Consider the following 25,370-nt stretch of genomic DNA (forward strand, 5'->3'; position numbering starts at 1 on the left):
TATCCTCTTCAATTTCCTTTATCAGTTCTGGTTTTCAGTGTGCAGATCTTGATTTCCTTGGTTAAATTTATTTCTAGGTATGTCCATCTTTTGATGCAACTATAAATGGGATGGTTTTCTTAGTATATTCTTTTGGATAGTCCAATCTCAGTGTACAGAAAAACAAAAGATTTCTATATATTGATTTTCTATCCTGCAACTTTACTAAATATGAGTTCTAATAGTTTTTTTTAGTGGAATCTTTAGGGTTTTCTATATATATGATTATATTATCTGCAAATAGTTTTACTTCTTCCTTTCCAAATTGGATGCCTTTTCTTTCTTTCTTTCTTTCTTTCTTTCTTTCTTTCTTTCTTTCTTTCTTTCTTCTTTCTTTCTTTCTTTCTTTCTTTCTTTCTTTCTTTCTTCTTTCTTTTACATGGTTAATTACTGTGGATAGGACTTCCAATAATATGTTGAATAAAGTGGCAAAAATGGGCACCCTGGTGTTTTTCATGATCTTAGAGAGAAGCTTTCACCTTTTCACCACAAAGTATGATGTTAACTGTGAATTAGTCACATATCACCTCACTATATTCAGATACATTCCCCCCATCCCACTTCATTGAGATTTTATCATAAATGAATGTGGAATATTGTCAAATACTTTTTTTACATCTGTTAAGATGATAATATAACTTTCATCCTTCATTTTGGTAATGTAGTGTATCACGTAGATTGATTTGCAGGTGTTGAATCATTCTTGCATCCTGTAAAAATCCCCACCTGATCATGGCATATGATGCTTTGAATACATTGCTGAATTCAGTTTGCTAATATTTTGTTGAATACCTTACATAGGGGTAATTGGCCTATAGTTTCCTCATTTTTGGTGTCCTTGCTGATGTTTACATCAGAGATTGACCTTGTAAAACGAGTTTGGAAGCATTCCCTCACTTTTTAGGAAGAGTATGAGGTCAGTGATTAAATCTCCTTTGAATGTTTTAGCAGTATTCAGTGAAGCCAACTGTTCCAGACTTTTGTTTTTTGGATGGTTTTTGATCACTGATTCAATCTCCTTGCTAAGAATTCGTCTTTACAGATTTATTTTTATTTTTTATTATTCAGTCTTAGAAAATTGTATGGTTAAAGAACATATCCATTTCTTCTATGTTGTCCAATTTATAGGCACATAATGGTTTATACAGTCTTTTATGATTCCTTGTGGTACAAAGTGGAACTTCTCTCTTACTTCTGATTATCAATTTGAGTCCACTCTCATTTTTTCCTGAATATAGCTAAACGTCTGTCAACTTTATTATTTCAAAGAACTAGCTCTTAATTCTATTGATATTTTCTACTGTCATTAATCTCCCATTTATCTCTCCTGTGATCTTTATTTCTTTCCTTCTACTAACTTTGGGCTTTTTTTCTTTTTTTAGTTCCTTTATGTGTAGAGTAAGATTATTTATTTCAGATTTCTCTTGTTTCTTGATATATGCCTGTATTGTTGTAACTTAGCTCTTAAAACTGCTTTTGCTATATCCTATAGTTTCGGACTGTTGTATTTCCATTTTCAATTGTCTCCAGGTACTGTTTGATTTCTTCTTTGATCTCTCAATCAATCCATTGGTTGTGCAGTAGCATCCTGTTTAATCTCCATATATCTGTGATTTCCCACCAGTTTTCTTTCTGTAATTGATTTCTTTTTCCATTTAAATTCAATTAGCCAACATAGAGTACATTAGTTTCAAATGTAGTGTTCAATAATTTATCAATTGCATATAACACCTGATGCTCATCACATCACATGCCCTCCATAATGCCCATTACCCAGTTATCCCACCCCCCCCACCTCCCCTTCAGCAACCCTCAGTTTGTTTCCCAAAGTTAAGTCTCTCATGGTTGGTCACCTCTCTAATTTCATCCCATTCAGTCTTCCCTCCCTTCCCCTGTGATCCTCTGTGCTGTTTCTTATATTCCACATGAGTGAAACCATATGATAATTGTCTTTCTCCAATTGACTTATTTCACTCAGCAGAATATCCTCCAGTTCCATCCATGAGAATGTAAATGGTAAGTATTCATCTTTTTGATGGCTGAGTAATATTTTGTATAATATATATACATATATATAATATGAATATTATATATATACATACACATATATAAAAGGTCGTCCCTAGGTGGGACAAACAAGCAGCAGCTGGGGGAGAAACTGTTGTCTTTGGGGCTCCACAATTGGGATCTGGTGATGGGCCTTGGGGTTGCCATTGGTCAGTAGGGTCAGAAGTCAGGAAGAAGAGTGAGATATGGAGCATAGGAGACAGAACAACTGGGAGCCTTCCAGCACCTGTAAGAATGTCTGTCACTGCATCTAACTGCCACAACCTTCCAAAAGGTATGGCTGTTGCCTTACTTCCTCATGCAAATTCCTCTTTTGGACTACTCTAATCTGGAACCATACAGGGAGGATATTCTAGGAAACAAGTTTTCATCTTAACCAAGTTCACACTGGACATCACAGACACCATGGAGCATGGTATGTATTTGATTCTTATCAAGAGGGGATAGATAGATAGATAGATAGATATAGATATATTGATATATATATATATGTATCAAGAGGATAAAAATCTTCTTTATCCATTCATCTGTCAGTGGACATCTGAACTCCTTCCACAGTTTGGCTATTGTGGATATTGCTACTATGAACACTGGAGTGCAGATGCCCCTTTGGATCACTACATTTGTATCTCTGGGGTAAATACCTAGTAGTGCAATTGCTGAGTAGCTCTATTTTCAACTTCTTGAGGAACCTTCTTACTGTTTTCCAGAGTGGCTATAACAGCTTCCATTTCCACGAATACTGGAAGAGGGTTCCCCTTTCTCCACATTCTTGCCAACATTTGTTTCCTGTTTTGTTAATTTTAGCCATTCTGACTGGTGTAAGGTGGTATTTCATTGTGTTTTTGATTTGTATTTCCCTGATGACAAGTGATATTGAGCATTTTTTCATGGGTCTGTTGACCATGTGTATGTATTCTAGAGAATTTGTGATTTCTGCCCATTTCTTGACTAGATTATTTGTTCTTTTGGATGTTGAGTTTGATAAGTTCTTCACAGATCTTGGATACTAGTCCTTTATCTGGTAAGTACTTTGCAAATATATTCTCCGATTCCATAGGTTGCTGGTTAGTTTTGTTGACTGTTTCCTTTACTGTGCAGAAGCCTTTCACCTTGATGAAGTATGAATATTTCATTTTTTATTTTGATTTCTATTTTTATAGCATTGTGATAAGAAGATGGTTGATATGATTTCAATCTTTTTGGATTACTGAGACTTGTTTTGTGGTCTAAATATGATCTACCCTAGACAATGTTTCATTTGTATTCTGGTATTTTTATATGGAACAGTCTTTATGTATCTATTAGGTCCACCTGGCCTAATGTGTCCTTTAAGGCCAATAATTCCTTATTGGTTTTTTGCCTCGAAAATCTATCCGATGATGTCAGTTGTATATTAAAGTCCCCTACTATTATTTTATTGCTGTCAACTTCTCCCTTAAAATCTGTTAATTTTTTTTTCTATATTTAGGTGCTCCTATGTTGACTGATTAAATATTTACAAATAATATATCCTAATGTTGGATTGGTGCCTTCATCATTTGATAATTCCCTTCTATACCTTTCATTACCATGTACATTTTAGTTTATTTTTTCTGGCATATGTATAGTTTCACAAGGGTTCTTTATTTTTCCCTTTAAAAGCTTTCACTTTTAAAAGGTTTTGTTTAAATCCAATTAGTTAACATTCAGGGTAATATTGGTTTCAGGCAGGCAATATACTGATTTACCACATCTACACAACACCCTGTGCTCATCAAAAGTACATTCCATAACCCCCATCAACAACTTAACCCATCTCACACCCATTGCCCCTCTGATAACCATCAGTTTGTTCTCTATTGCTAAGAGTCTGTTTTTATATCTGCCTCTCTATATATTTGTTTTCCTTTGCTCCCTGCTCAGTGGAGAGTCTACTTCTCCCTCTCCCTCTGCCCATCCTCCCCGCAGTGGGAGAGGGAGAAAGAGAATCTCAAACACATGTGCTCTCCATACTGAGCACAGAGCATGATGTAGGGATTGACCCAATACCCTGAGACTATGACCTAAGCCAAAATCAAGAGTTGGATACTTAACCAAATGAGCCACCCAGGCACCCAGGCACCCCTGGGGGGTTAAGTGTTATAACTTTTTTGGATACCAAACACTTAATAGATATATAATATGCATATTATTTTCTCCCATTCCATAGCTTGCCTTTTAGGTTTGTTGATTGTTTCCCTCTATGTGCAGTAGATATATATAGATATAGATATATATCTATATATAGATATATTTCCTTAAGATTACATATATATATATATCTTAAGATAATCCCAAAAGGTTATTTTTACTTTGGTTTCATTTGCCCCAGGAGACTCATTATCAAGAAGCTGCTACAACCAATGTCAACCAATGTCAAACGGATTAATGCCTGTGTAATACTTTATGTTTTTTATGGTTTCAGATGTTGCATTTAGGTCTTTATTTTGTATTTATTTCTCTTTTGGTGTAGAAAGTGGCCCAGATTCATACTTCTTCATGTTGCTGTTCAGTTTTCCCAACACAATTTGTTGAAGAGACTGTCTTTTTCCTACTGGATATTCTTCCCTGCTTTGTCAAAGATTAATTCACCACATATTTGTGAGTTCATTTCTGGGTTATCTATTCTGTTCCATTGATCTATGTGTCTATTTCTGTACCTATACCATATTGTCTTGATCACTACAGCTATGTAATATAGCTTAAAGTCCAGAATTGAGATGCTTCCAGCTTTGCTTTTCTTGCTTTTCTTGTTCAATATTGGTTTCGCTCTTCAGGGTCTTTGTGGTCTCATACAAATTTTAGGATGGTTTGCTGCAGTTCTGTGAAAAAGGCTGTTGGTATTTTGATATGTATCATATGAAATATGTACATTGTTTTGATAATATAGACATTTCAAGAACATTTGTTCTTCTGATCCATGAGCATGTGATGTCTTTCCATTTCTTTGTGTTGTCTTCCTATCTTTCATCAGTGTTGTATACTTTACAGAGTAAAAAGTCTTTCACCTATTTAGTTAGGATTGTTCCTAGGTATAAAATTAGTGATGCAACTGAAATTGAACTGATTACTTAATTTTTCCTTCTGTTGTATCATTATTGGTGTGTAGAAATGCAACAAATTTCTGTATATTGATTCTGGATCTTGCAACTGAACAAATGAATTTGTTTATCAGTTCTAGCAGTGTTTTGGTAGGGTATTGAGTTTTCTATATAGAGTATGATGTCATCTGGAAATACTGAAAGTTTGACTTCTTCCTTGCTGATTTGGATGTCTTTTATTTCTTCTTATTATTTGATTTATGTTGGGTAGGACTTCTAGTAACATGTTAAATAACAATGGTGAGAGTAAACATCCCTATCTTGTTCCTGAGTGTAAAGGAGAAGTTCTCAGTTTTTCCCATTAAAGATGATGTTAGCTATGAGTTTCTCATATAAGACCTTTATGATGTTGAAGTATGTTTCCTCTAAACCTATTTATGTGAGAGTTCTTATCATAAATGGATGTTGGACTTTGTCAAGTGCTTCTTCTGCATCTATTGAAAAGATCATATGTTTATCTTTTCCTTTATTAATGTAGTGTATCACACTGATTGATTTATGAATATTGAACTACCCTTATAACCCAGTAAGAAATCCTATTTGATCATGGTGAATGATCTTCTCAATGTATTGTTGGATTTGGATTGCTACCATTTTATTAAGAATGTTTGCATCCATGTTCATCAGGGATATTGGCCTATAGTTCTCTTTTTTTTTAGTGGAGTCTTTACTTGGTTATGGTTCAGGGTAATGCTGGACTCATAGAATGAATTTGGAAGTTTTCTGTCCTTTTCTATTTTTTTTGCAATAGTTTGAGAAGACTAGGTATTAATTCTTCTTTACATGTATGTTAGAATTTGCCTGTGAAGCTATCTGGCTCTGGACTTTTGTTTGTTGGGAGTTTTGGGGATGCAGTAAAAGCAGTCCTAAGAGGGAAGTTTACACCAATAAAGGCCTAACTCAAGAAACAAGAAAAATCTCAAATAAACAACCTAACCTTATACCTAAAGGAGTTAGAAAAAGAACAGCAAATGAAGCCTAAAGCCAGCAGAAGGAAGCAAATAATAAAGATTAAAGCACAAAATAATGATATAGAAACTAAAAATAAAAACAAAAAAAAAAACACAAAAGGACAGATCAATGAAATGAGGAGCTGCTTCTATGTTCTCATTCATTTGGGGAATATAAATAATAGTGAAAGGGAATACAAGGGAAGGAAGAAGAAATGGGTAGGAAATATCAGAAAGGGAGACAGAACATAAAGACTACTAACTCTGGGAAACGAACTGGAGGTGGTGGAAGGGGAAGAGGGTGGGGGGTAGGGATGAATGGGTGATGGGCACTGAGGGGGGCACTTGACGGGATGAGCACTGGGTGTTATTCTGTATGTTGGCAAACTGAACACCAATAAAAAATAAATTTATTATTTAAAAAAACAAATTGATAAACCTCTATTCAGACTATCAAAAGAAAAGAGAAAAAATGAAATAAATGAAATCAGAAATGAAAGAGGGTAAATAACAACCAACACTACAAAAACACAAACAATTATAGGGAAATATTATGAAAAACTATATGACAACAAATTAGACAATTTGGAAGAAATGGATTATTTCCTTGAAACATATAAACTGCCAAAAACTAAAATAGAAACAAATAGAAAACTTGAAGATACAAATAACCAGCAAAGAAACTGAATTAGTAATCAAAAACTCCCAACATGCAAAAGACTACTGTTCTTTGCACTTCAATTTGCATCAAAAATCTTTTTCTATAGTTTCACTTTGTTTTGTTGTGTCCTTAGATCTGCCATGACTATGCAGGCAACATATTAATAAATCTTGCTTTTTTTTTTAAATCCATTAACCTATTCTATGTCTCTGACTGGAGAATTTAGTCCATTTAGCTTCATAGTAATTATAGATAAAAATGTACTTATCAACAATTGTTGAGTATTTTCTGGCTTTTTGGTTCCTCTCTGTTCAATTTCATTCTTTGTCTTTCTTTCTTTTGCATTCTTGTGCTTTTGTAATTTTCTTTAGTGTTATGCTTAACTCATTTCTCATTCTCTTTTGTGTTCTACTACAGATTTCTGCTTTGTATTAAATGAGTTTCACAATGAACATCATATATATATATAAAATTTTTAAGTGACAGAATCTGACATATGAATGCATTCTAAAACTATTCATCTTTATCACCCCTTGTGTGTTATTTTTACATTGAATTTATTTATTTATTTATTTATTTATTTATTTATTTATTTAAAATTAATGTTCATTTTAACTCTGTTCATTTTGGATGCCTACCAGGGAAAATTGCAGAGTAGGAGGACCTGAGCTCAATCCATACCACTAGATCCAAATAAATAAACTGGAGAGTAATTTGAACATTGTCAGAATAAACTCCACAACGAAATGGAGAGAAAAAGCTGCATCTGAAAGGTTAGGAAGGTCAGAAACGCAGAGGGAGGCTACTGGCAGAAGGGAGGGAGCTGTGTGCATGGAGAGCACAAAGAAACAGGCCTTCACACCAAGGAACTCACATAGAGAAGACTAATCGCCATAATGTTTGACTTTGAAAACCAGAGGGGCTAAATTCTGTGAATTTGTATAATTAGTGAGACTTGGAGCCTGAAACTTTAAAAGTCAGGTTACTCAGCACTGTGCCAGCCATGAGACTGAGTGACAGCTGGGCCATTGACCTTAAAGAGATAGCAACCTGCATGGAGAGGCAACATAAAAATAGTATTTTACACAATGCTGGGGAGCAAACAGGAGATAGATCTGTTCATACTGATTTCAGACCATGTTGCAGGACTTCAAAAATGAAGGACCCAGCAGGCACGAGTTTCACTCCCATCCCTCAGCATAAACACGTGGTCATCTGCAGGAGATGGGGCTACACAGACACTTGCTATTTAACAGACTGGCAGTAGGCCACCTCCATGAGTTCTCCTGAGCACTCAGCCACTCCAAGCCTGCTGACCTGTGATGGTAGGCTCAGGGCAAATTTTGTTAAAGTCACACACTCCTCCCCCACTCACCAGTACATAGGTGCCCCCATGCACTGAACCCAGCGACCTCACAGCACACAACTATCTTGCCATATTGAACCATTTTGACCATGTAGTGACCAGCTGCTGAGTACAAAACTGGTGCTGTAGGGCCAAGCCTTGTCACATGCTCCAAGCCACTATCATGCACCAATCATACGCAGGCATCATGACAGTCAGCACTCAACCTCCTACCCCCGGCCAGCCCGGCATGCAGTCCCCAGCCAATACAGTGCTTCTGGGGATGCAGCATAGGGCTAGTGGCCCAGTGCAAAAGCTGCTAACACTACCACCCTACTCCCAAGTTCCTGGGTGGGCATGACCTTAGAGCTAGCCTGCCCAGTTCCCACTAACAATACAGAGAACAAGGATATCCCACAACAGGCAGAGAATCAGTACAGATGAATGCAATGAAAGGAAAAGTGACTCAGTCACAACAGCAGAGGACAAGCAACACACACACATGCGTGCATGCACACACACACAGTATACACTCATGAAGTGCAAGATTCAGGTAAACATGGGATAGTATGCTGCAGGGCACTCTAGGACATCTTTTTAAAGGCACTACTTTGAAGAGTAGAAGACATAGCTGACTTTATTAACACAGAGAAACAGACACAGAGAGGGAGACAAAATGAGAGAACTTTATCCCAAATGAAAGAACAGGAAAAGGCCATGGTTAGAGATCTAAATGAAACAGATGTAAGTAACAAGCCTAGTAGAGAATTTAAAACAATGACCATAAGGACACTCACTGCACATAAGAAAGGGGTAGAAGACATGAGGAAGACCTTAGCACAGAGATAAAGAATAATACTACAGAGATAAAGGGGTCAATAAACAAAATGAGAAACATGCTTGATGAAATGAAGAGAACAATGGAAGAAGCAGAGTAACAAATTATTGATGGAGAAGACAGAATAATGAAAAGTACTCAAGTTTAACAAAAGAGAGAAAAAATAAATACCAAATGAGAATAGACTTTGGGAACTAAGTGATTCCATCAAATTTAATAACATTTTATTATAAGAGTTCCAGAAGAACAAGAGAGAGAAAAGGAACCAGATAATTTATGTGAGGAAATAATAGCTGAAAACTTCCCTAATCTGGAGAAGGAAACAGATATACAAATCCAGGAAGCACAGAAAATTCAATCAAAATCAACAAAAGCAGGCCAACACTAACACATGGTATAATTAAATGTGCAAAATATAGTGATATAGACTAAATCTTAAAAGCAGCAAGACAAAAGAATATAGTAACTTAAAAGGGAAAACCAATATGCTAGCAAGGAGACTTTTAAATGGAAACTTTGCAAGCCAGAAGGGAGTGACAAAGTGCTGAGTGGGAAAAATCTGCAGCCCAGAATAGTCTATCCAGCAAGGCTATGATTCAGAATAGAAGGAGACATAAAGAGTTTCCAAGACAAACAAACAACCTAAAGGAATTCATGACAAACAAAACCAGCCCTGCTACAAATATTTAAGGGGACTCTTTGTGTGGAAAGGAGAAACAAAAAGTAATAGTATAATGGTTGGAAACAAAAAAAAAAACAGTAAAAATAAATATTTCTGTAAAAAATCAGTTAATCTCACAAAATAACAGGATATAAATTATAACAACATACGCATTAATCATGGGGATTAGAGGAGTAAGGATGAATTCAAACTTAAGAAACCATCACTTTAATATAGACTTCTATATACAAAGGAAGTTATGCACAAAACTAATGGTAACCATATATCAAGAACCACCAATATATGTGTAAAAAATAAAGAGAATGACATCCAAACACATCACTAATCAGTATCAAGAAAACATAAAAAAGAGAAAAACAAGAAAGGATCAAAGAAAATCTTCATAAACAACTACAAAATAATAAAATGACAATAAATAAATATTTATCAATAGTTACTTTGAATGTAAATGGCCTGTAAGTTCTAATCAAATATATAGGGTGACGCAACAGGTACAAAACAAGACCCATCTATGTGCTATCTACAGAAGACTGATTTTAGCCCTAAAGAAACCTGCAGATTGAAAGTAAAGGGATGGAGAAATATCACGCACATGGTAGTCAAAAGAACGCCAGAGTAGCAATACTTACATCAGAAAAAAACAGACATTAAAACAAAAAGACTAACAAGAGTCAAAGAAGGTCACTATGTAATAATAAAGGGGAGACTCCAACAACAAGATATAACAACTATAAATATTAGCTGTACACAAATACATAAAACAGTTAATAACAAACATGAAGGAACTAATCAACACTAAGACAATTTTAGTACAGGACTTTATCACTGCACTTAATCAGTGGACAGATATCTGAACAGAAAAGCAACAAGGAAACAATGGACTTGAATGAGACACTGGAATATGTGAATTTAACATATATATTCAAAACATTCCATCCTAAAACAGCAAAATAGACATGCTTTTCAAGTGTACACAGAATATTATCTAGAATAGAACACAAATTACCCCACAAAGTATCCTTAACAAATTAAAGATAGCAAAGTCATACTATGCATCTTTTCTGACCTATGAAACTATGAAACTAGAAGTCAATCACAAGAAAATTCTGGAAAGACCACAACACATGGAGATTAAATAATGTTACTCAACAATGAATAGTCAACCAGGAAACAAAAGAAGAAATTTAAAATACATGGAAACAAATAAAAATGAAAAAAAAAACAGTTCCAAACCCTCAATGCAGCAAAGGTATTTCTAAAAGGGAAGTTTTGGCAATACAGGCCTTCTTGAAGAAGAAAAATCCCAAATAAACAACCTAACATTATACCTAAAAGGTCTAGAAAAAGGACAAACTACACCTAAAACCAGCAGAAAGAAGGAAATAAAAAGATGAGAGCTGAAATAAATGATATAGGAACTAAAAAAACAATTGAACACATCAATGAAACCAGGAGCTTGCTTCCTTGAAAAAATTAATAAAACTGATAAACCTCTAGCCAGACTTGCCAAGAAAAAAAGAGAAAGGACTCAAATGAATAGAATGCCAAAGGAGAAAACAGAAATAACCAATACCATAGAAATACAAACAATTATAGAAGAATACAATGAAAAATGATATGCCAACATATTGGACAACCTGGAAGAAATGGATAAATTCTGTAAACATATAAATGACCAAAACTGAAACATCCAGAAATATAAAATTGAACAGAACAATATCAACAATGAAACTGAATCAGTAATAAAATAACTAATTCATAACCAACAAAAGTCTAGGACCAGAGGGCTTCACAGGTAGATTCTACCAAATATTTAAAGAAGAATTAATACTTCTCCTCAAATAGTTCAAAAAATAGAAAAGGAAGGAAAAATATCCAAATTCATTCTCTGAGTACATTACCCTGATACCAACACAAAAGACACCACTAAAAATGAATGACAGGCTAATATCCCTGATGAACATGGATGTAAAAATATTCACCAAAATACTAGTAAACCAAATTCGACAATACATGAATAAAATTATTTAACAAGATCAAGTGGGATTTATTCCTGGGTTGCAACAGTGGTTCAGTATTTGAAATCAATCAATGTGATACATCACATCAATAAGAAAAAAGATAAGAAACATATGATCTGTTCAATAGATGTGGAAAAACCATTTGACAAAAGTACAGCATCCAGTCATGATAAAATCCCTCAACTAAATAGGTTTAGAGGAAACATACTCTAACATCATAAAGGCCTTATGTGAAAACCCCACAACTAACAGTTTCCCTCAATGGGAAACAACTGGGAGCTTCTTCTCTATGGTCAGGAACAAGATAGGGATGTCATTCTTACCACTGTTATTTAGCATAGTACTAGGAGTCCCAACCACAGCCATTAGACAACAAAAAGAAATAAAAGACATTCAAATCAGCAAGGAATAAATCAAATTTTCACTATTTCCAAATGTCATGATACTCCTTACAGAACACACAAAAGACACCACCAAAACATTGCTAAAACTGATAAATAAATTCAGTAAAGTTGCAGGATACAAAATCAACATACAGAAATTTGTTGCATTTCTACATTAATAATAAAGCAGAAGAAGAAAGAGAAATTAAGGAATCAATCCAACTTATAACTGCACCAGAAATAATAAGATAGATAGGAATAAACCTAACTAAAGAGGTAAAAGACCTGGACTCTGAAAACTATAAAACGCTGATGAAAGAAAACGGGAGTCATAGGAATGGAAAGACATCCCATGCTCATGGATCAGAAGAATAAATACTGTTAAGATGTATATACTACCCAAAGTAATCTACACATTTAATGAAATCCTTATCAAAATACCATGACCATTTTTCACATAGTTAGAACAAACAATCCAAAAATTTGTAGGGAACCACAAGAAACCTCAAATAACCAATGCAACCTTGAAAAAGAAAAGCAAATCTGAAGGCATCACAATTATGGACTTCATGTTATACCACAAAGCTGTAGTTTTCACAACAGTATGGTACTAGTATAAAAATGGACATATAGATCAATGCAAAAGAATAGGAAACTCAGAATTAAACCCACAAATACATGGTCAATTGATTTTTGAAAAGCTGGAAAGAATATTTAATGGGAAAAATCTAGTCTCTATAACAAATGGTGTTGGGAAAACTGGATAACCACATGTAAAAGGAAGAAACTGGATCACTTTCTTACACCATACACAAAAATAAATTCAAAAGGGATGAAAGACATAAATGTGAGTCAGGAAACCATCAAAATCCTAGAAAAAAAGGGCAATAACTTCTTTGACATCAACCACAGCAACTTCTTTCTAGATATATCTCCTGAGGCAAGGGAAACAAAAGGAAAATAAACTAATGGGACTGCATCAAAATAAAAAAAGTATCTGCACAGAGAGGGAAACAACAAAACTAAAAGGCAGCCTAAGCAATGGGAGGAGATATTTGCAAATGATATATGTGATAAAAAAAGGTTAGTATCCAAAATACATAAGGAACTTATAAAACTCAACACCCAGAAACCAAATAATCCAGTTAAAAAATGGGCAGAAGACATAAACAGACATTTTTTCCAAAAAACACATACAGATGTCCCACAGACACATGAAAAGATGTTCATCTTCACTTACCATCAGGGAAATTCAAATCAAAATTACAATGAGGTATCACCTCATACCTGCCAGAGTGGCTAAAATCAACAATATAAGAAACAACAGGTGTTAGTGAGGATATGAAGAAAGGGAACTCTCTTGCACTGTTACTGGAAATGGAAACTGGTGCAGCCACTCTGGAAAGCAATATGGAAGTTCTCAAAAAGTTAAAAATTGCACTACCTTATGATCTAGCGATTGTAATTACCCAAAGAATACAAAAACACTAATTCAGAGAAATACATGAACCCCTATTTTTATAACATCATTTTTTATAATAGCCAAAATACGGTAGCAAGCCACATGTCCATCAGTTGATTAATGGATAAAGAATATATACAATGGAATATTATTCAGTTTTTAAAAAAGAATGAAATCTTGCCATTTGTAATGACAGGGATGGAGCTACAGAGTATAATGCTAAGTGAATTGCCAGTCAGAGAAAGACAAATACCATATGATTTCAAGCACCTGTGGAATTTAAGAAGCAAAAGAAAGGAGCAAAGGGAAAGAAGAGAGAGACAAATCAAGAAACAAACTTTTACTTTATAAAGAACAAACTGATCTTTACCAGAGGAGTTTTGGAGGGATAGGCTAAATAGGTGATGCGGATTAAGGAGCGTACTTTTCATGATGATCACTGGGTGATGCATGGAACTGCTCAATCACTATATTGTACAGCTAAAACTAATATAACACTTGACTAACTGAAATTACAAATTTAAAAAAAACCTTAATTAGGGTAGCCCCGGGGGCCCAGCAGTTTAGCGCTGCCTTCCGCCTGGGGTGTGATCCTGGAGACCTGGGATCAAGTCCCACATCAGGCTCCCTGCATGGAGCCAGCTTCTCCTTCTGCCTGTGTCTCTGCCTCTCTCTGTGTGTCTCTCATGAATAAATAAATAAAATCTTTCGAAATAAATAAATAAATAAATAAATAAATAAATAAATAAACCTTAATTAACAAAATCTTTTCATTTTGTGTATCCCTGTACTATTACCTAGTTAATTTTTCCAATTTTTTGTTTTAAAATTCATTATTAGCTTCATGCATGTTTAATCCCCTACCTTTAATATATGTCTTTATTAGTGAGACATTTTACTTTCATACAGTTTCTTATTACCAGTTAATTCCTTTTCTTTTCAGCTGAAATTCATCTCTTTAATATTTCTTATAAAACTGTTTTAATGGTCAGGGCACCTGGTGGCTCAGTCCTTTAAATGTCTACCTTCGGCTTAAATCATTATCTCAGGGTCCTGGGATCAAGCCCTGCATCGGACTCCCTGCTCAGTGGCGAGTCTGCTTCTTCCTCTCCCTCTGCCTCTGTGATCTCTCTCATTCTCACTCACTCTCTCTCTCAAATAAATAAATAAAAACCTTTTAAAAATAAATATACAAAATTGTTTTAATGGTGACAAATTCATTTAGTTTTTGATTGTCTGGAAAACTGTATCTCTAATTAAATTTTGAATAATGTTACCAGGTACACAATTCTGGGTTGGATGCTTGCTTGCTTTTTTTTTTTTTCCTTTCAGCACCTTCAATAGGCCATGCTACTCCCCTCAGGCCTACAAAGCTTCCATTGAAAAATCAGCTGATGGGCTTATGGGGGTCACCTTTTATGCAGTAAGTTATTTTATTCTTGCTGCTTTTAAGATTCTCTTTCATTTTTAATATTTTAGTTTGAATGTTCCTTGATGTAGATCTCTTTGCTTTTTCTTATTTGGAACTCTGTGGGTTTCCTGGAACTGAATATCTGTTTCCTTCCCTAAGTTAGAGAAATTTGCAGCATTTCCTGAAGTAAGTTTTCTACTTTTTTGTCTCTCTCTTATTTAATTCTGCTAGGTGTTATCCAGTACGTCCCTTAAACTACATCATTTTTTCTATTTTTTTCCCTTTGGCTGTTCTTGGTTATTTCTGATGTACTGTCTTCCAGGATGCTCATCTGTTCTATTTTGTCTATTTTATCTATTTTGTCTAGTCTGCCATTGAACCTCCTAGTATATTTACCACTTCAGCCCTTGTATTCTTCAGCTTCATGATTTCTTTTTATTAGTTTCTTGTGGTTTATTTCTCTTTGTTGAATTTTTCACTGTGTTTATCCTTCTTTCATAAGTTTGGTGAGTATATTTATGACCATTACTCTGAATTCTTTACCAGGAAGATTACTTATCTCCATTTCATTAAGATCTTTTTCTGAGGTTTTCTCCTATTCTTTCATCAGGAACATATATACCTCTCTCCTCATTTTGCTGGACTCCATGTTTGTTTCTATATGTTACATAAAATAGTTACATCTCCTTTCAAAAAATTTTAAATTATACGTGATATACAATGTTACGTCCATTTCATGTGTACAATTTGACAAGTTTATACATTATACTATGTTCACCACAAGTGTAGCTACCATCTGTCACCATACAATTCTATTACAATATTATTGACTATATTCCCTATTCAGTACTTTATACCCTCCGGGGTATTTATTCCATAACTGGAAACCTGTATCTCTCATTCCCCTTCACCCATTTTGCCAATTTTGCCACTTCCCTCGCCTCTGGCAATCACAGATCTTTTCTCTGTATCTATGGGTCTGTTTCTGCTTTTTGTTTGTTCTATTTTTTAGATTTCACCTATGAATGAAATTGTATAGTGTGGCCTTGCATTGGAGATAAACCTTATTAGTTCATCCATGCCCTAGCATTTGGTTGTTTCTCAGACATCTGTGATTGTCTAGAAGTAGGACAATTTGTTCTTGACAGGTCTCAGATGTTGAGGGTATGTCAAAACCTGTCACTGTTCTAAAGGGAGAGATCTCAGTGCCTAGTTTCAGGCTAACTGGAAGACAGATTATTAGGTAGTATCTTTTAAGATATGCAAATATAGAGTCTTTGAGTCCAAAATTGTAAACTCTGATAACCTCCAGACCAGTTCCACAGGTGTCCCCTGGGCAACATTTGCAAAAAATGGTAGCTTTAGACGTGTGTATAATCTTCTCTGTGAAGTAGTGGTGAGCTATGATGAGGTGAAGTGAGGGTGCTAACATGGTAAATCTCTGCTCATGTTCCCTGTGAGCACTTCTTTAGCCTCTGGATGTGTGACATACTCCACAAAAAAAAAGGCTTTTTTCACATCAAACATGGGGATATGTTTCAGTCTTCTGTTTGTGTAGTGCCCTGGACATGGTAGCCTGCCAAAGACTGTCTAACTGCTTCAAACCCATTGGGTCCAAAAATATAATACCCCCAGGTCACTAGAGCCAGGTGGTCAAGGAGTGTCCTCTGTATGGGCTGTGCATGCTCACCAGCTATGGCAGGAGGGCTGTGAATGTGGTATAGGGATGGGGTATTCAGCCCACCTGGTTGTGGTAGAATAGCCGCCACAGTTGCAGTGTGTATGGCCAGGGTGCTCCCATTGAAGCTAGCAGACTTAAAGACCTAAAGAAGGGGTTCCAAAATAGCACTCACCTATACCAGGACCAACAAGGTAAGAGAATGCAAAAATGGTGCTCTCCTATGTCCCTGGAAAGAGTCCCAACAGGTTTTTGCCTCTCTAGCAGATGCTTTAAGATTAGTAAATGAGTCTTCTTCACATAAAGTCTAGGAGCCTTACAAACTGTTGCTTTTGATCTGGGTCCCATGATAGTGAATCTGTGCAGGAGCCTTTTAAGAGTATATTTTTCATTCCCTATGGTTCTCTTAGAAGTAAGCCTCACTGGGTTCTCACAGCCAGATGCTTTAGGGACTGATTTCTCCAGTGCAATTCCCAAGGGTAAGACTAACTGATATGGGACATAAATACCTTGCTCCTCAAGAAGAAGTTCCATATCATGAGATCACTCCAACTGTGGATTGCTGCTCCTGGGGTGGAGTTTTTTTTCAGGACCACATCTCTACTTCTCCTACCCATCTCGATGTGGCTCTTATATCCTTTGTTGTAGAGGCACTGTTTATCTAGCTTTTGGATCCTTTTCAGAGGGCACTGTCCCACATATAGCTGTAGATTTGTTGTGTTCACAGGAGGAGGTAATTTCAGGATCCTTCTATGCCACCATTTTTCAATGTTATTTTAAAAAGTACGTAGATTTTAAAGTAAGAAACAGCTCATATAATTAATTAATAAACACAGCAGGCTAAAAGATGATTTTCATAAACTCTTAACTAATATGTGGTATTTTCTTTTCCCATTTGGTCAAATAGAACTTGTTTTAAATACAACCATACTAAATCTAGAATCTCACACTGATCTTCATTACTACAAAAATATCTTACCATATAGACTGCAGTACCAATATATATTAAATAAAAGTACCTATTAGAAAAGAAGAAATAAAACCAACTTTCCAAAGATATTAAAAAAGAAAGCAACATATATAAGTTTCTCATTTTGCTCTTACCGTATGTGATTCTAATTCAGCAATTTTCTCAGGGATCTCAGAACCCAAATAATATATTCTAATCACATGGTCAGTGCTACCTGTTGTAATGAACATACCACCTGGAAGATTAAAAACAAATAAGCAAACATTGTACCAAGGAACTTTAAAAACCCTTTGATTGCCTTCTTAGTTATATGCTACCTTATATTAAGAGGGCTTCAAGAAACACAGGTTATCTTCAAATTATTAAAGACATATAAAATTTCAGATAAAAAGTAAAATTAAATAGACATATTTAAAGGGCAACTATACCATTCACCCAATGAAAATCCAACAGCTATACACTAATTACAAGTTTCTGAATAATAAACATTAAAGTTCAGAGTCTTGAGGAATTCATTTCTTTGTATTTATGTAAAATCATTTTGCTCCAAAATTACTTATAAAATGACCTATTGCTACAATTCTCTTTACAGTGGCTATAATGGTATAATGTAAAATCTCAACCATTTTTGGGATTATGAGAATATTATAGACATGGATGGTGCTAATGCATTCAAAACAATTTGAATATACTTAAAGTCACAAAACTATCCGCCTAAAAATGGTTAGTTATTAAAACAGTAAATTTTAGGAGTGTCTGGGTGACTCATTCAGTTGAGTGTCTGACTCTTAGTTTCAGCTCCAGTCATGATCTTCAGGTCTTGAGACTGAGCACTGCATGGGACTTTAAGCTCAGCAAGGAGGCTGCTTGAGATGCCCGTCCTCTACCCCTCCCCTCCATGCATGCATGCACAAACATGGGCACTCTCTCTCTTCAAATCAATAAATAAATAAATATTTTTTTTAATTAGTAAATCTTGTTATATTTTATCACAGTAAAAGATAAGGTCAATTAGCATGTGATTCTTAGCAGTAGAAAAGCACCATTTGCACATTATAAAAGTGTCTTCTATATGGAACTACAGTACAAATTTTCTGAAATGTCAGGGCAGGATTTTAATGTTGAACTGTGTGTGTATGAGGGGAGAGTTGTACTTTTTAACCAGCCAAATTTTGACTTATATAAAAATATATTAGAAAAAAAAGAAAAAAACTCAAAAGCTATTACATGTTAATTAAAGTCAAGAAAGGTGAGAAATGTGTGGGAAATATCAGAAAGGGAGACAGAACATAAAGACTCCTAACTCTGAGAAACGAACTAGGGGTGGTGGAAGGGGAGGAGGGCGGGGGGTGGGGGTGAGTGGGTGACAGGCACTGAGGGGGACACTTGACGGGATGAGCACTGGGTGTTATTCTGTATGTTGATAAATTGAACACCAATAAAAAATTAATTTATTAAAAAAAAAGTCAAGAAAGGTTCATCTATTATATTATATGGTTCACATTTTGGGTATATTTCCACTAACATACACTTTTTTCCAATACAAAATTAAAAATAGATTTATTACAAGTTGTAATAAATTAAACTGTATCATCATATCAATATTTTGGGTACTTGAAACTTTCACTTTTTTACACATACCAGAACTGAAAGATGAACAAGATATCTGAACTCCGGGTCTAGATCTCTCAGTAAATTTCACTGGGCGATCTCTAAGGGAAAAGTAAGATATTTTTATTTTCCATCATCCTCATTTAGCATGCAAGAATCTTTCCACACTGCTAGATATTGACAGATTTAACATCAATATTATAAAAACTACACAATTGAAGTACTCAATAAGTACTATTCCCATCATTCAGGTTAAAAATGCATTAAACCTTGCAAACACACTTTAAGATACCAGTATTATTATTATAACTTTACAAACAAATTACCAGATAACTTACTACCTACCATTAAGAGTTCAAAGTCTTCTTACCATAGTAATAAATGAAACAAATACTCTTTACAAAAATTTTGTAGGATGCCTGAGTGGCTCAGTGGTTAAGTGTCTGCCTTTGGCTCAGGTCATGATTCCAGGGTCCTGGGATTAACAGGCTCCCACATCAGGCTCCTCGTAGGGAGCCTGCTTATCCCCTGCCTATGTCTCTGCCTTTCACTCTGTATGTCACTCATGAATAAATAAAATCTTTAAAAAAATTTCTTTGGGTTTAAGTTAAATAGTATCTTCAACATTGGTTTCATAAAAATTTTATTCTAAAATTTCTAACATCTAAAGGAAGTAGGTATATATGTGTGTGTGTACGCATGTATATATATATATATATATATATATATATATATATATATATATATTCAAAAAGTTGAAAATCTGGTTTAAACCAGGGTATCTGCATGCCATGAGTTTTAAAAATCCCAAATAAAGATAATCAACAACAGTAAAATAAGTATTAAGAATACACACACACACACACACACACACACACACACACACACACACACATACTTAAATGCATGGACTGGGCAGCCCCAGTGGCACAGCAGTTTAGTGCCGCCTGCAGCCAAGCGTGTGATCCCGTAGACCCGGGATCGAGTCCAACGTTAGGCTCTCTGCATGGAGCCTCATTCTCCTTCTGCCTGTGTCTCTGCCTCTTTCTCTCTCTCTGTTCTCTCATGAATAAATAAATAAAATCTTTAAAAAAATAAAAATAAAAACAAATGCATGGACTGTTAAGAATTTCTCAAGGAAGTAAGGAAAAATAAACATGCTTGAGCTTGCACAAAATTTCTAACCCAATTCTAAACTTACCTAAACTTCATTGTTTTTACATGCCATTGCCAGAAACAGATTGTTCCATCAGCACCAGTAGAAGTGAGGTATCTGGTTGTGCCTTTAGTTGATGGACAAAACTATAAAAAAAAATTCTAATTCAAATAGAAAGCTTTCATGTTCAAACTTATTTTAAACACAGCATGTTTTAAAATTATAATCATTTTAAAATTACCTTAAACAAATTCAGTTAAGAATTTCACTTTCAAGAAATCAGTTATCTAAATTTCTTAGATTAATGAATAACTAGCAAAAATTTAAAGTATCAAGAAATTGTAGGAAAAAGACATCAAATTTAGGATAAAATATATTAGTCTTAAAATAATTATTTTTAGGGGAGCCTGGGTGGCTCAGTTGGTAGAGAATGCAACTCTTGATCTCAGGGTTATGAGTTCAAGCCCCACATTAAGTACAGAGATTACTTAAAAATAAAACCTTAAAAAACAAATAAAAGTAATTTTTAAGTTACTGAATATCAAAAACTTTAAGATTATTTCATTACTTTTAATGAAGAAAAAAATCACAACATGGTTATTCATTAAACCATTGCAAATCTGCTAAACATAAACTTATATAGCAATAATTATGGAATTTTTATAGTTCATATGCATAGGGCATCAGAAATCAATCTAAAATCAAAGCTTAGTAAGTTAATATCTAAATATTTTGGCCCTAATGTTTTACCTTAAATTCTAGCTTCTGTGACATATGGTAAAAATTTTGTTCTTTATAAATTTAAATCATTTTTCATTTGTTTTAGTACAATAAGTAAAATAGGTCAAACCTCTATACCATTGTGGAAAAAAACAGATTAAAAAATATACCTAAGTTGCCAATTTAAAGGATGACTACTACCCTAGATGAACATGAATGGCCTTATCATGTAGGATTCTCAGGCTCTAACTCTCAGTATATTGTACATCCTCAGAAAACAATCCCAGATAAGGGAAGAGTCATTGGGTTCCTGATGCCTGAGATACAGGAAAAAGTTAAAATCAAACCAGGGTATCTGTATGCCATGAGTTTTAAAAATCCCAAATAGAGATAATCAACAACAGTAAAATAAGTATTAAGAATCAAGATGCATAGGGTTTGAATACATTTTTACCTCAAATCTAGAGAAAATGATCATTACAGATATTAGAAGTCATTTATCTAATATTCTTGGTTGGAAACACATAACTTCTACAAAGACTACAGAGTTTAAATCAAACAAATAGTATTAATTAATGTTATCCATTTATAGTTGAGAAATAGTAAAGAAACTAGTACTCAGGTAGTATGCCTATATTTCCCTTTCTGAAATAGAGAAGGTTGCACTGGAAAACTTGATCCACAATTTATACCAGGAGTCCACAAATTATAGCCCACATGCCAAATCCAGCATGCTGTCTGTTTCTGTAAATAAAGTTTTACTGGAACAAATTCACCTTACACTGCCTGTGGCTGCTTTTGTACTGTAACACAGAGGTAAGTGTGACAGAATCCAAAGGCCTACAAATCCTAAAATATTTATTATCAAATATTTAAATTTGCTGATCTCTGATTTATACACATGAGATAAATAAATATAAAATAGTATAATTGTATTAAGTTTGAAGAAACATTAGAGCCTTTATTATCACCATTATATTTAAACATATTCATCAGTCACAAAGGGGGATTTGGCCTATTAATGTACTCTAATTGGATTGTTTTTAAATAATAAATCATGTTAGACATTGTAAAAATTAAAACACTTATATGTACATTTCTGAATATAAATTAATATATAATTATTAAAGAAAATTTAGTAAATGTAGAAAAACAACAAAAGCTACTTATAACCCCACCATCCAGAGGCAACCACTATTAGTATCATATCATTTTACCTCAATTTTGCTTATAAAAAAAAGAATCTGAAAAGGATATACATCATGATGTTAAGAGAGAAAGGTAATTAGCAAAGAATAAGTAAAGCATATTGAATGCATGCTACATGGTACTGATTACTATGGACAAAAATAAAATTAAGATGAGATAAAGAGTGCTGGCCCAGGGAATAACTTAAAATTTTAGAATGGTAAAGTGGTCAGAGAAAGTCTCCCTGAGAAAGGTACATTTGCACAAAGTGGTTAGAAACAGAAGGAATAAACCTTGTGACTATCCAAGGAAGACCATTCCAGAGACATGAAACAGAGAGGAAAGACAGGAGTGAAGCTAGAGTGGTCTAAAAAAGCAAAGAGGGTAGCAGCTTAAGCAGAATGAAAACAGAAAACAAGTAGTAGAAGATGAAGTAAAAGATAGCAAGGGGCTGAGAATGTAGGCCTTACAGTGTGGGTCATTTAAACTTCAACTTTAACTCTGAAATTGTAAGCTACTGAAGTTTCTGAGTACCAGTGACATGATTTAACTTCCATTTAAGAATCACACACCCTGCTATGCAGAGGTTAGACGGGGGCAAGAAAGGGAAGAAGCAGGAAGATCAATTAGAAGTCTGTTTCAATAATCTAGGTCACAGATTATAATGGAATAACAATGATTAAGGTCATGATAATTGATCAGATTCTGGATTTACTCCGATGGTAAAGCCAACATGATATGCTAACAAGTTAGATATGAGATAGAAGACAAAGAAAAAAAAAGGGATGCTTACTCTCAGCAATTGGAAGTATAAAATTTGTTTAGTTAAGAAAGCTTTAGGAAAAATAGATTAGAGGAAGGAAGACAGAAATTCAATTTTAAATATGTAGACTTTGAGATTCATGACATTCATGTGATGATACCGAGTGGATAGTTAAATATATAAGTATGGAAAGTTCCCAAGAAGAAAATCTGAGTTTGAAAATCATCAGCCTACAGATAAATCCAAAGCCATGAGACTTAATGAGTTATCACTAAGGGAAAGAATGGGACAAAGATCCATGGATCTTTAGAGAGTTCCCACATTTAACCAGAATGAGTTACAAATTAGAAAATGAGACTATGAAGTCGCCAAACAGTATCATAAACACTTTTCAATATAAGCAGTTGTTTTTTTTACATTAAATGAGATTTATTTACAAATTCCAGAAATAATCAGATAAGGTGTTAGGAACACAACTAATAATCTAAAACAAAATCCATGAAATAATTTCAACTGATCAAAAATTTGATATAAAATTTAAAAAATCCAATATACATTAAACCTAATTCTTTCTAGCTCCTCATAAACATGTGATAGTTTATTAAATAACACAAAAACATTGAATGACACACTGCTTAGTGACTCAAGAAGAAAGAAAAGTAAATGGGAATAATTATCTCATCCACAAAAGTGGTCTCCTTGACCAAAGTATAAAACACCGTTTCAGAAGGATTCCTCTTTTGCTCTCAACACAAAGACGAGGACAAGTTCTGCTGAACTAAGCAGAACTTAATATTCTTAAATATTAAGAATATTAAATACTTAAATACTTAAGTTAAATACTCAAAGTTAAATACTCTTAAATACTTAAATTCTTAAATAAAAGTTTTTTTGGGGGGTATTCGGGATTTTCACTACCAACAGTTAGTAAAAATACTCTATGAACAAGAATTTAAAGAAATCAATGTATTTTATGTCAAACATCAAGTTTAAATAGGAAATCACTAAAACTAAGAATAAAATTTTCTTTAACATTAAATTACACACAGATACACACACAATCTGACTGACAAACATCCTGCATTAAATATTAATACAAAGCATGCCAATATTCAAGTTAGAACCTGTTTACAACCTGACTAACAGGTTATTAGTGTTGCTTCCTTACAGCATTTATAAAGCCTTCCCTTCTTCACAAATACTTGTGAGATAAATGTCTAATACTGTATTTGAAAAACCTTTTCAATGATTTTTGAGTTATCCCTAAAAGGAATAAATTTATATGAAAAAGGAATTTAAAAAAATACCAGAGCAGGATAGGGACAAAGCCCTTAGAGATGAACATTTTATGTTGCCATTCTTTATAATGATATCCCCACAAAATAACAAAAACTGAGAGAATTCTCATTCTCATTACATATATTAGTGATATCTTTTCATTTTTTCTTACCTGTATGGAAGTAATAGAAGCTGAATGTCCCTGAAGGACTGCAACTGGTGCACAAGTTCGAAGACACCACACTCTTACAACCTTATCACAGCTGCCTGCAGCAATAAGAGTGTTTTCATAGTTAACAGCCATGTCAGAAATTTCAGCAGAGTGCCCTCGAAGTGTAGCAAGGAGACGTCCATCATCTGTTGCCCAAATTTTCACCAAACAGTCATCTGAACCCTGCAGTAACACAAAAAGACAGAAAATTTCCAATGAAGCAAAAATTTGCACCACCACCCCATCCCCTTGGAGATGTTTAAATCAAACAAATAGTATTAATTAATGACAAAGGGAGGAGGCATCTGGGTGGTTAAGTTGCTGCCTTTGGCCCAGGTTATGATCCCAGGGTCTTGGGATCAAGCCCCAAGTCAGGCTCCCTGATCAGCAGGAAATCTGCTTCTCCCTCTCCCTCTGCTTGTGCACACATGAAACAGCTCTCTTTCTCTCAAAAACAAAATATTAAAAAAGCAAAAAAAACTGTAATTTTGTTTACTAACTTTATAGTACAAATTATTCAACCATAAGAATGACATAATTGTTTTAATTAAGCAGAATAGGCACCAATTACACTAAGTGACAAATGGCAAATGCATCTTAATAAATGTTTGCTAAAATGGAATGAAATGAAATTTAATAGATAAATTCATTTCACATAAATTAACCACCTCTAGAATATAAGGCCTTCTTAAGATTTAAATTTTTAATTAGATTTCCCAAAACATAGAGTACATTATAGTTCATCCATTTAGTTATATAGAATGAGAAAACATTTTAAATTTCTTTTTTTAAAGTTACATAGTATTTTTTCCAC

General features: G+C 34.3%; 1 protein-coding gene across 4 annotated transcripts in view; it reads right to left on the reverse strand.

Annotated features, from left to right (window-relative positions):
* The window catches only part of BRWD3 (bromodomain and WD repeat domain containing 3), a 210,210-nt gene that overhangs the window by 100,564 nt on the left and 84,276 nt on the right, over nucleotides 1-25,370 (reverse strand). For all 4 annotated transcript variants that reach the window (XM_055338288.1, XM_055338287.1, XM_055338286.1 and 1 more), the window contains exons 8-11: nucleotides 24,518-24,739; nucleotides 20,442-20,542; nucleotides 19,271-19,341; nucleotides 17,764-17,864 (exon numbers count right to left, since the gene is read on the reverse strand). In XM_055338288.1, coding sequence (XP_055194263.1) covers nucleotides 17,764-17,864; nucleotides 19,271-19,341; nucleotides 20,442-20,542; nucleotides 24,518-24,739 — 495 coding nt within the window. The remainder of the gene's footprint in view (nucleotides 1-17,763; nucleotides 17,865-19,270; nucleotides 19,342-20,441; nucleotides 20,543-24,517; nucleotides 24,740-25,370) is intronic.

Source organism: Nyctereutes procyonoides, unplaced genomic scaffold (genome assembly GCF_905146905.1).
Source record: "Nyctereutes procyonoides isolate TBG_1078 unplaced genomic scaffold, NYPRO_anot_genome, whole genome shotgun sequence".
In the NCBI taxonomy this organism is placed as follows: Eukaryota; Metazoa; Chordata; class Mammalia; order Carnivora; family Canidae; genus Nyctereutes; species Nyctereutes procyonoides.